At 36.8% G+C, this 13208-nt stretch overlaps 1 protein-coding gene across 2 annotated transcripts in view; it reads left to right on the forward strand.

The window, feature by feature from the left end:
• FGF10 (fibroblast growth factor 10) overlaps window positions 1-12384 on the forward strand; it is a 90909-nt gene extending 78525 nt beyond the window's left edge. For both annotated transcript variants that reach the window (XM_054031284.1, XM_054031283.1), the window contains 2 exons: window positions 5717-5820; window positions 9220-12384. In XM_054031284.1, the coding sequence (XP_053887259.1) occupies window positions 5717-5820; window positions 9220-9417 (302 nt within the window). In that variant the 3' untranslated portion in view covers window positions 9418-12384. The remainder of the gene's footprint in view (window positions 1-5716; window positions 5821-9219) is intronic.
• Window positions 12385-13208: the final 824 nt, after the last annotated feature.

The following is a 13208-nucleotide window of genomic DNA, read 5'->3' on the forward strand; positions in this document are numbered from 1 at the left end:
AGGGCACATCTCAAGTTGATATTGTGAATGTTTCTAATTATAACGAGTTGGAAATGATTTGGGTATTGAAAACCACGCTGTTACAGTGGATGTGGTCAAATGGGATTAGTTGTAATTGTTGCAGTTTATAGAGTTATGACTGTAAAATAATAGTCTGATATCTGTTTTAAAACCATAATGGAGGCCACAAAGATTTTTTTCTTTTTCTTTCCAAATTCCTACAAGACATAAAATTGAATTGAGCAACTACTACTGAGATTCCCCAAAATAGCTTCATTAGTTTTTCATAGTGGTTATTATGAAGGCAAATTATACACAAAATAATTTCCACTTTACATGTTTTGTAGAAATTAAAAGACTAAGCCATGAAAATGCCACAGTCTGTTTATCTGCCATGATGAAGCTTATTGTACTTGTGGAATATGAAACTTCTGCACCATATAGGGTCTAATCCTGCAAGCCCTGGATGTAGTATCATTATTTATATCGCAGTAGTGCCTACAAGCCCCAGACATTGTGCTGGGCATTGTATAAATGCATGGAATAATGGTTGACCCAAATGGGAAGTTGATCCATAATGTATTTTGCCACAAATATTTCCCTTTTCAGTCTCAAAACAAAGAGTTATTTTCATTAGATGGTGAAAAGAACTTTAAATTGGGATGTTCTACTGTAAGAATCTGTTTCTTTCTTACCCAGGCCAGCTTATGACACAATGACTTAAGTGACTAGTACTTGTATGTAGATATTTTCATCTTTTTAGCAAAGGCCATTGGTTTGAATCCATTCCAGGCTCATCATTTCTGAAAGTCAATATGTGGCTGTTTTGTGACCTATGTCAAACGAATTGGTGGTCTCATCTAAATTTTATTATGCCTATGGCTGTATCACAGAATAAATGGGAAGATTCCATTGCCTTATATGGACTTTCAATCAGGGCCCTGAAACATAACTTCTCTAAAGAAGAGACTATAAATTAGGCCAAATTGCATAGGGAAAGAGGCAGTGTGATCTAGTAGAGTCAAATTCTGAACAGACCTAGTGTGCAGCTCTATTGTAGTTTCCAGGGTTGTATTGGCAATGGGGGGCGGGAAGTAAGCACAGAATTTGGTTGATGTTACCCACCTGGGAGTAAATTAAGAACATAGGATTAATTTCAAACATGAATCGCCGCTGAAATCTCCAGAAAGACTGTGCAGATGAGAATTTATGAAGTTATCATTTGGGACATAAATCATGTTTTCTATCCATGCTTCCAAGTTTTTCAAACATACTGTCTCAGTGAGAATAAATCCTGTATCAATGGTGATGAGAAGAAACTGATAATAGTTCAGAAGTACCCAGCCACATTTTAGGCAAGCATTACTGGGTACAGTCAAACTAATTCCAGTGCAATAACATTCATCCTGATGAGTTAGTTTCTGCTCTATCAATGAGGATAAAATGGAGTGTGAGATTATGACCACAGTTTACCAGAAAAATCTGTTGTATTTGATGTTATACTGAGTATGGTTTATTGCACTGTATGCATCAAAGCACCGTATCAACGTACAATATATTGTGCATCATTCAAGTGCAAAACAGGACTGGCTAATTCAATTCCAATTTTGTACTTGAGCAATATACTATCCAGTTTCAAACTGCACTTGAAAATTTCACAAATATGTTATATTGAAAAGTGATACTATATTGGTCAATAGAATGACATTTTATTTTAACATGTTGCAAGTCTTACAAGTATAATATGACAAAATATAATTCAGTTTAATCAATATTGACATATCTTTATTAATAAAGTCCCTTGAAATGCTAATGTAGATTCTTTTTTTGTTAGAAATGGATCCAACCTGGTTTTATTTGAACCACACTAGGAATTACAGCAGTTTAAAATTTCCTTATAAATAATGGTCTGTGTTCTCCCCATCACTGTCTGGCATGGAAAGAGCAAAAACATAACTTTCACACAGAAAAAGGGAGCAGCTGGCAAAGGGAGTACTCCCACCACATATTCACCCCACCCAAGGGTTGTCATCTACAGTCCCTCCATTTAGTGATGCTTGTTTCTGAGCTGGAGTACTTTCAGGGAGGTGAATGGCCAACAGGGGAGTGAAACTAGAAAGCTGCTGTTCTTCGTAGAATGCTCTTGTAGGAAAGCCAAAGAGAAACTCTGAAGCTATATGAGTGTGACAGGTGAACATGTCAATAAATCTCAAAAGAGCTGCGTAAACATTAAAGACCAGATCCTCAGCTGGTGTAAATTGCTTTAACTCCACTTAAGTCAATGGAGCTACACTGGGTTAGGTCATCTGAGGATCTGGCCCTAATTAATTAATTCTCAAACTCTCCTCTGTGGTTAGTAAATAAGTATTATTGCCCCATTTTACAGGTGAGGAATCCAGGGTATGGAAAGGTGAAATGACACAATGTAGCCTCCACTGTAACTTAGTAGCAGAGTTAGAATTAGAACTTGGGAGCTCCTCACTCCTGTCCTGTCCTTATTTCCCTTTCGCTATGCTACCAAAAGGTACATCTTCACTATAGAGTTAAGCCATGTTTACACTATGGGCACTAGAGTGGCATAGGGCAATCCTGTAGTTAAGACACAGACTAGAGCAGTGGAAGGAGTTTCTTCCATTGCTGTAGGAACTCCACCTCCCCGAGCGATGGTAGCTAGGCTGATGGAAGCATTCTTCCATTGACTTAGCTGAATCTATAGTTGGGGTTAGGTTTGCATAGCTATAGCATTTAGGGGTGCGGATTTTTCACACCTGTGAGTGCTGCAGCCATGTCAATCTAAGTTTTAAGTATAGAACAGACCTTGGTTTAACACCTCTCATTAGCCTGGCTCGAGGGAGAGTGGCCACATCAAAAACAACACTCAGTGATTGGGTTGCCAGCACAGAGTAGCCATCACTAGCTCAAACATCAGCAGCATCCCCGATAGGCCAGCTAGTTTGAGTTTAAAGTACCACCTAATTCAAGCTAGAGATTTGTCTATGTGAATGGGAATCAGTTGGGGGCAACACTCAAGTTATACCTCAAGCTGACTTTACAGTCAAGGGATCCCCTAAAGCATGTGTATGTTAATGTTGACTGAGATATCATAAGCTTTCACTGATCTGACTGCCCATGTCTTTTCCTGACTGGAACTAGTCAGGAAGCTCCAGATTCCCAATGGGTCCCTACTTTTACTATTTTTCCTGCCTTTGGAGATGAGAGAGTTGAGATCTGGATATTATTGTAAACCTCTTTCCCTGCTCCTCACTGGCAGTGGATCTGCACCACTATTCATTGCATCTTCATTCAGTGTTTACTCACACTATAAGTGTTTAGGTTCTCAGGGGAGATTAATGTAGACTTCAGTAGATAATCAGGCTCATTTCACCATAATGGAGTTCTTTTAGATTACAGAATTCTGTAATCTACATTATCCCGCACCACGATGATTTATCTTATTGCAGGGGAAAATGTGAACTCACAAGACTTATGGCAGAAGGAAGAGGGCTATTTCAAAGTTTCCAATAATATGGACCGCTTCAATTGTTCATGCCTGTCAGGGTTTATATTTTATTATAGTTATAGATTTGAGTCACACATATCTGTTATCACCCCAAATTTGTAATAAGAGATTTGATAAACAGAGTAATTTAAATAAACAAAAAACAGAGACCAAAGGATAGTTTGTAACTCTCAACGTGGACAAGACAGAGAAACTGGAAAATTTCTAATTCTTCTTTCTGCTTCAAAAATGGCCTTTCATTTTCAGAAAGGAAATTTGGAAGGGCCTGATTCCACCATTATTTCCTGCTTGTGGCTATTATTAAAGTCAATTAGACTTTTGTGCATTCAGGAACAGCAGGATCAGGCTAGTTGTGGCAGGTTGTTAGTACAAAATCCAACTCCTAACAGGTCAATGGAAAGCCCTCACTCACTTCTGTGGCTGCTGGATACACCGGTGAAGCCACTTATCCTTCAGTGAGAAAAAATATTCCATAATATTGACTGGGTCCATTTGTTGTTTTTCTTTATTTTTGATAAATATTAACACCAGCTTGTTCAACATTAAAAATTACCTGATAGTTCTCTCATACATAGATTCATAATGCTTTTAATATGCATGGCCCAAACAACAGATTTCCTCCATGCTAGAGGCAGAATTCCTTTACTACAGACCAAATAGCATTACTGCAAGCTTCCTAGTATCACCCCACCAATGTACCCCACTCACAATGGGCTTTTCCCTGTATGTAGCACAATTATCAAAGAAAGGCCCAGGAAAGGATGCTCTTCACATAAGGTCTCCATGCCAAGCCCCACTTCAGACTGAGATAAATTAGGTTCTATAGTCTTAATGTTCTCAATATGTTTTTTAAGGACAAAAAAATAAACATTTCCAGCTAATGCAGTGAATGCCTAGTTATGTTTTCTTCCCTAGTTGTGATTATAATACGGAATTTTTAGGGGATTGGGAAAACAAATGGATTCCCCAGCACCCCACCCCTTATTTCTGAGAGCACTTGCACCCCTTGCACACAAGGTTTATCACAAGCTTGGAGGGAAATTGTTGTGGGTTCCCGTTGCTTCAAATGTTGGCAGCTCATCACTGTAGAAAACTTGCTGAAACCTGGTTCCAACTAAATTTGTTCCTAAGGTTGCTTGGCCAGTGTAGAAGGCCTAGGATTTGTTATTCCTAAAATTTCCAACCATTGCTCCACTCATGCAGTTTTTCTGGTTGTATCAACTTGATGAGCACTAGTATAGGCAGGCCACTATTTTAGCATGTTAAAACCAGTTTAACATGAGCTATATTTAACCTGAATTTAAATATGGCTCCTAAACAAGATATTAATCCCAATGTGGACACGGTCAGTTTTAGCTCCATCTTCATCCCCTCTGGCCTGCTACTGACACTGCAGAATGACATTTTTGTAGTGGTTTTGTTGATATTGAGACTTGCCTAATATTAACAGGAACCACCAACATCACACATGGGGCAGTGACTTGTCACACTCACAACCCAATATGGATTAAAATAACCTAAAGATAAAAGACTCTGTATCCCATTACTGGTCCTTTGAGCCATTCAGTATCCCAGAAAGCTTTCTTCTTGAACAAAAAAAATGCTAATCACATTTATTACAAACAGAGCAGAGTGTTTCTCTGCCATCCCAAGATAATGTGGACGTCAAGGTTAGTCTTACTATATCCCAGAATGTCAACACACTTGCCAAAAATGAATTTATCAGCTCAATGCAGCTGAGAGATTTAGTTTATCTAAATGTCCTACAAGGAATAAATAGTTTACCACTGTTTTTGAAGATTGGGGCAAATCTGACATTCTATTGACATATGCTATAGATTTAATTTAATGCTGTGGTTCAGATGTCTCTTCTGATAACTTTTAGTGAAATCTATGCTAAGAGTGGAACTGTTTAAGTATTTTATGGGGGTTTTAAATGCGGGGTTAGCAAAGGAAACATGATAATTGAAACAATGTTTGTATATTCTCTTGTAGTGATTTGGAGAGGAATGTTACTAAAGCTTGTTGGTTGGTTCTGAATATTAACTGGATTTTAGCAGGATTTGAAGGGATTCATTTTAAATTTGATCTCTTTTTTCTATAATAGGCAGATCACTTTCTTTAATGAAATGATTAAAAGTCTTTGAGCTGAGCCTCTCATTTATTGATTTATTTTATTTCATTTTTGTATTTTAGGCATATTGGAGATAACATCTGTGGAAATTGGAGTTGTGGCTGTTAAATCGATTAACAGCAACTATTATTTAGCCATGAACAAGAAAGGAAAAGTCTATGGCTCTGTAAGTATGTTGCGTTTGTTTTCAAAATGGACTGCAGGAGTCATAACCATAGTTCCCCCCTACTGACTAGCTCAGTTATCTGTAATTTTCTAGTAATTAGAGCTTCAAGGAGTTCTTCATCAAAATTTCAGGCTCTCATAAACCAGCTCACCATGGTTTGTTCATTAGGCTAAAGTTTGGCAGTGGCTGCTGGCATTCGTCATTGAAATGGCCTATTCTGGTGTCTGGTCCGGTCAGGTCTCCCACTAAGTAGCAGCCAACACAGCATGAAAACTGCAGACACTTTGGGGAGAATCTAAAAAAAATTAAAAATTTAAAGGTATTTTATTCTTTCCTGTCTACAGTACAATCCTGTTTGTCAATAATTTTGGGGGAAGCATCTGAAACCTCATAAACAGGGGTTTCAGATGATGGAGCAGCAGCGTGGAAGGTATTTAAAGGCTGTACACTAGGTTCCCTACTCTAGAGTGCACTGGACAGCATACTGGTCAGCTTTTCAGATTCACCAGCTTTAAAGGGGCAACACTAATTATCGCACAAGAATACAGTAGAGAGGGGGATAATCACATCCTCAGGAACATAATCAAACTTTGGTTAATCAGAGTTGGATAAACCTGTACTTACAAACACATATTCTATCTTTTATAGGTAATATATGAATTATCACCAATCATTTTCACAGATACACGTAATATAACCCCATGGGTGAACTAAACTCTAGTTTACACACATACTACATATATCTATAGTGTACATGTCAGGACCCTGGTCTCAAATTCCAGTTTTGAACCCAGGCCCGGTGGGTCCTCAGGAAGCAGCACTGGGCATCCGACTGCACCAACTCTTTGACTTACTTTGGAATTCAGACTTGGGTAGGCTATCTTCTAGGATTCCTCAGCCTGAGTGGCTCCCTGAGTGGCCACATGATCTTGACCTGATTGGCTAGTGACCATATATAAACTTGCAGGTAGAGCATGACACTGGCATTTGTTTAGAATGGCCTGCATAATTCACTAATGGGTCTGATGGCCAAATTTATGCCAGTAAAACTTTTTTATCATCTGTGAATTAGGATGAAAATTTGGATCAGAATAGAATTCTGCATCTGGGAAAAAGGAGTCAAATGAGTTATTTTTATTTTTATCAGAAATATTTGCCAGCCTTTTTGATTGGTCTTTTACAGCTAGTATGAGCAGGCAAAGGGGCGGGGCTCTTTAATTTGATTTATTTATCGGATTCAGGACTGACCAGACAGAAGGAGAATTAGTGTGGCTTAGAGCTGTTGCTTAAGTTAATGGCCACTTGCCTTTTTTTCTCCACTGAAGCAAATGATGGAATATTAAAGCAAATCCAAGCAGTCTTTAGGTTTCTAAATGTGGTGAATATAAAGAGCTATTTTGGGAAAGAGAGAGTATATCCCCTGGAGATGTTTTTCCAAGCTTACATAACTCTGCTAATGGACTACTACTGCGACTCAGAGCATTTTGAAAGTCAAATTGAGTGTGACTGATTCAGTCAACTGTGCAAAGAAAACAAAAGTATGTTTTCTGTAGTTTATAACTGAGGCCTGGTCTTCACTAAAAGGTTAGGTTGACCCATCATCCTTACATCGTTCACGGCTCTGAAGAATCCATATCCTTGAGCAGTGTAGTAAAGCCTACCTAACCCCTGGTGTAGACAGCGCTAGGTCTACAGAAGAGTTCTTCCATCAACCTAGCTACCACCTCTCAGAAAGATGGATGACCTACACTAGTGGAACAACCCTTCCTGTCCCCATAGGTAGTGTGTACATTAAAGTACTGCAGCGATGCAGCTGTAGCCCTTCAAGGGTAGAAAAGACCTGAGGAGAGGTGAAAGATTAAGCCAGGGTTTGAAAGTTCTTAGTTGTATCTAAGTATAATGAACTCTTGATCAGTTTTTAAAATGGAAATCTACAGGAATAAGTCATGAAGATTTATATGAATTGTATAAAAAGTAGTTGTCGTATATTGCCTCTATGTATCTTCAAATGTCTTGGAAACCATGTAATTATTTTAAAGACTCACTTAAACTATCTGCTATATAAATGTTCCTGCTTATTCAGGGCTGGTTTTTACATTGTAAATGCTCAAAGTATCTAACAACATTAATCAGAAATAAAATGTCTAAAGCATCTCAAAATAATCTTATTTGTACCATAAATAACACTTTATTATTTCAGCATATTCTTTCTTCTTAATTTTAGTCTTGCCATTTGACTAGGTGCCTTAGAATTACCATATGTAGGTAGGTAGGCAGGTTGTCAATGTTTACATGTTCCATTGTAGGGTTCTTGTGGGCTTCCCTGTAAATAAGAACTTCCTTTCTGCAGTGTAGGAATTACAGAAATACATACTGCTTTGTGTCTTACTGCACATTTCAATGTGCAGGGTTTCAAATGACCTACTTGCAAAAGACTTCCAATTTGTATTTAAGTGGCTTTATTGAAATGGCTTCCTTTTTTCAATATGGAAGCTATTTGTTTATTAAAGACATTCTTGTCATCACTCCTGAAAAGCAGATCTGTGTATGGTAAATATTACAGAAACAATTAGCCTCCCATGACAACATACTTGCCTTTTATGTTTTACATCCTCTCCTAGCAAACTGATACCAATTTTCTTGAAAAATGGAAACCATTCATCCTTGGAAGTGTGTATGCAGAATTTGTTAGGTTCACTGTGAACATTCTTACAATATGGATATTGGGCCAGGCACTGAAGTCTTTCAGGTCCTGATCCTTATTTATGGTAAGGCCCTTTATACCATTCTGGCATGTTAAAGGGGCCTCACACCCACTTTAAGATCCATTTACACTGCCAGAGTGATTTGCACCCACTTAAAGTCTCCTTTTCAATGCCACAATGGTATGAATGGACTTTAGTTTAAATGAGCCTTTACTGTTTAAAATTTACAGTTTATAGATTCATTTAACATGTGCTACCAATAACTTGGATCAAGACACTTCAAAGATTGCATTTGCTTAGAAGTGCAACTTGGTGAATGAGTCCATGACTGCTACACAGAGAAACCTTATAACTAAGAAACTGATGTAGTATTGCTGCCATGTTCCGTCCCAGAGGTGGCTGCATGTCACTAGTGGGTGAATTATATACTCTTATTACTATATATAATTATTTATTGCCCAATCGGTTAGATTTTTATTTTGTAGCATAACTGACATGTTATAATGTGCATGCAGTTAAATATTTCCACAAGCAAACTGTATAATTTTATAATAATCATCTAGATTATGTTGAAAACTTGTAAAGCACTTTGAAATTCTTCAGGATATTATTGTATACGATATTATTTTATCCTCAACACTGTTAAAAAGTCTTTACATTCTGAACTGGCCAGTTCATTTTTCTCTTTTTACAGAAAGAGTTTAACAGCGATTGTAAATTGAAGGAAAGAATAGAAGAAAATGGATACAACACATACGCATCCTTAAATTGGAAGCACAATGGAAGACAAATGTTTGTGGCCTTGAATGGAAGAGGAGCTACAAAGAGAGGACAGAAAACAAGGAGGAAAAACACCTCAGCTCACTTTCTTCCAATGGTAGTAATGTCATAGATGAAGGAACTGTTTTATTGATGCAGTTGAACCAAAGGCTCTTTTGTCAAGTATACTTGGTAATCCTCTTGAAGAGTAAAGGCAAAGAAACAGTGCAGACCTCTGCTTGTTTGAAAAGGGGGGGAAGCCTTTGAAGGTTTTGTGCTCATTGCTGGCACACGAAGGACTTTTAATTAGTTCTGTGTCATATCTTATAATCAAGATACAAGCTGGATCAAATGGGATGGGAACTATTCCCAGTGTGAATAATGTTTTTTTATCTCTGTGATAGAACTTGCAGGACGTGAGACAATCTGTTGAATGATCTTCGGGGAAAGTTATTTATGGAATACTAACTCATATCAAAGACCTTCATTGCTCATTCAAGCCTAATGATCCAATGAACAGTTAAACACGCAAGCATTTACTGGAAGCACTTGGGTCATATGCACAAATAAAGAAGTTTCTGGAGTAGCCTCGTGGAAGAATGGATAGGATTAAGAAATATAAGCATATTAGAGTTAAACTGTTCTAACAAAATGAATAGTATGGTTTGCCTGTGTATTCTAACTTCATTCCTTTTTATTTCTCTCTAAGTTATTTATTTAATAGGATGTTAAATATCTTTTTTGGGTTTAAATGATTTCCTCAGTTGCTTCCTTATTTTTCCCCCTTTTTTCAGCTTTTCTCACAGGGGTTGATAGAGTAAACTTTCAAAACCTTACTGACTGCCTGAGAACAGGAAACTGACAAGTCAGCATTGCAGTGAATATGTCCAATCTGTTTTCTTCTAAACTGTTTTGCACTGAAGCAAAAGGACCTGGAGCAGTGCTCAGATTTATCACACACATTGGATATGTTTATGTTTGTGAATCCTACCTGCCATCACTCAAGAACAAACTTCAAGAAAGACATTGTCAGGAGGGTTTTGTTGCTTGTATGAAATGGATGGAGAGGGCCACATCTGTACTCAGGTGTATTCGTGTTTGGGATGTGTATGTGTATGTAATTCAGATCCCATTGATTTGTATTTGGGACTAATGTATAGTCTTACTTAGGGGTCTGATCCAAAATTCATTGCAGTTAATGGGAATCTTTTCATTGCCTTTAGTGGTCTTTGGAAAAATTCCTAAATGTGGCTCATGCCCATTGATTTTAATGAGATTGCAATATTGCATGCATTTAAATACAAGCAGAATTATCCTGTGGAGCTGGAAGCACCTGAGAGCAGAATTTGGCTCCCGAAAAGTGAGTCCAAAAAGAGCATAGTCCTGCAGTCCTTATTCAGTTAACCTGCATAATTCAACCAAATTGTCCTCATTAACAGCTTGAAGAGTCGCAGACATATATTGGGATCATTTCCTGAATAAAGACAATAGGATATTCATGATCATGCATTTATCAGAGACTACGTTCAAATGCATATAACATTATGAGAGCCAGCTAAAGAACAGCATCCGTGTCCCTAGTTAGAATATCTTTCATATCCATCACAATAAATGAATGCTCAAAAAACACAATATCAGGCACTTTTTATGAAATGTTACTATTTCCACGGCTTAATTTGAGCAAATGAGTTTAAGCCTATTATGAAGTCTGGTCAACCTAAAAGAATATAAGGTTTGTTTTTTGCTTTACTTATTTCTGTAAATTTAGAGAGCTATGGATAGCTCATCAATATAACCGTATTGAGATTCATTTTGTTAGAGCAGATGAATAGAAAACAGTACATCAGCCAACATGTACCACTGTCTTCACATTGTATTCCACTAAATAAATGCATAAACCTCTCTGCAGTGTCCGTAGTGAGAAAAAGAAGTAGTATAATAATATTTTTTCTAAATACTTTAAGTGATAACTATGAGATTATATTGATGTGCAGTTCTATCTTCAGTATTGTTGGGGAAAAGTTGGTTTTATTTTTATTGTTTGGAAACTGTATTTTGATACAAAGGAGAGTTTTGCTACATGTGTCTTTTTTTTTTTTTAACTAAAGTTTTACCTGTAGAAAGGCTGGTGTTATTGTGATCTTCTATAACTTATTTGAGTCAATGCTTAACCAGCACTTCCAATGTTAATCGTTATTTAAGTATTAGCTGTGTATTAAAAAAAAAAAAAAAAAAAAGCAGCAGTTTTCCCATAACATGTAAAACATAGAGAACGGTCAGATTGTATTTCCTGTTCCTCAAAAAAAGTTGGCTGTTTTATAACAAAAAAAGTGCATTTGAGGCACAGCATTTTGGCTTGTAGCTAACATTGCATTTCATGGTATTTGGTTTCCAACCTATTTGTTGATGAATGAGATTTAAAAAAAAATCGACCTACAGTAGAATTTCAGATGTTAAAATTAAATTTGTAATTGAGACTGAATAGCAAAACTTGTCATATTAAGAGGGAGGTTTTCTTATTTAAATTTTTAAAGTAATAATTGCATATGACAATGTATAATGGACCACCCACAACAAAAATTAAATGTTTGGTTGAGCAAATATAGTATTGGATAACCACTTTAACAACATCTATGGTACAAACTAGGTTCTCATTTCACAGAGCCATTTACATGACTTAGGGGAGTGTATATGTAAACATTCATAATTACAGGATTTCAAAACACTAAAACAGCTTCTAGCAAAACATATCGCTGCTCACAGAGGCCAAGAAAAGAAAATATCACTTTTCTGAAGTGAGAAGAGATGGGGACAGGAGCCATTCTGTGGAACGAATGGTTGGTTCCTGATGGTTAACAAAAATAAAAAATTCTTGAAGGAAAATGATGGCCTGCACTATAGGCATGCTCTGGTATTTACTGTGGTAGAATTGTGCTGCAGACAGTCTTCCCAGAGTATTATAGTTCCTTTTATCATAAGAGGGATCTCCTGATCAAGTTAAAGAGGGTGGGTTTTTTGTTTTTGTTTTTTTAAAGGCTGATCAACAATGTACAGTATGTTATATTTAAATAAAAAATAATAAAATGCTGGGAATAGAGAATAAAAATATTGTCCTTGATTGTTTTATTAGCCTTAAATGATACTGCATAATAAAAACAAAAAATGGAAAAGGTCCATGTATGCTACAGGATGTGGTTTGGTGCTCCATAGCCCCAAAACAAAACAAAACAAAAATCACTTGAACATTTGTAAGGTTTCTTTAATTTTTTGCATGTGTGAGTCAGCTATCATCACTCTAATAACAACCAAATGCTTTAGATTCTTGCTGTAAGTGTCTAGGTCCACCTAGTTTATACAGTGGAAAAAAGCAATGAATTTAAAACAAGCATGTTTGATGAAAGAATGAAGGGCTTTAGGAGAAAGAGCATGAACTCACATTTATAAGTAAATGTTAGATAAAGAAAAATACCCTACATTTTGTAGTCTTCATCCAAGACTCTAAAGCTTTTAAAGTTCAAGTAAGGTTAGTAAGATGCAGTAGTGCAAAAACATTTGTACGTGGAAGTAGACTCCAACTTCATGTCAGTTATGTAGGCAAAAGTCTATATTAAATGAATCACAGCAAATTTAGGACCTGTTTCTGAAGTCAATCAGAGGTGAGGGTACCCCATATCTTAAAGTACGAGGTGTCATTATTTAGCTTTCTTAAATTAACTGTCTGGGATTATTCCCCCACTGCTAATTTTTTATTAAATTTTAGAAGGAAAAGAGCAACGCAGAGCACACACACACGCATGCACAAACATTTTCCCGCTGGAATTGTAATGTGGTCAAGGAGACTGCTTCGTGGAAACCATTTCAAAGCAGTTGACAATGACAACATTAAATATATACAAGAAGCTACCTGTTTCGTACCACATTATG

The sequence above is a fragment of the Malaclemys terrapin genome, chromosome 6 (assembly GCF_027887155.1).
Source record: "Malaclemys terrapin pileata isolate rMalTer1 chromosome 6, rMalTer1.hap1, whole genome shotgun sequence".
In the NCBI taxonomy this organism is placed as follows: Eukaryota; Metazoa; Chordata; order Testudines; family Emydidae; genus Malaclemys; species Malaclemys terrapin.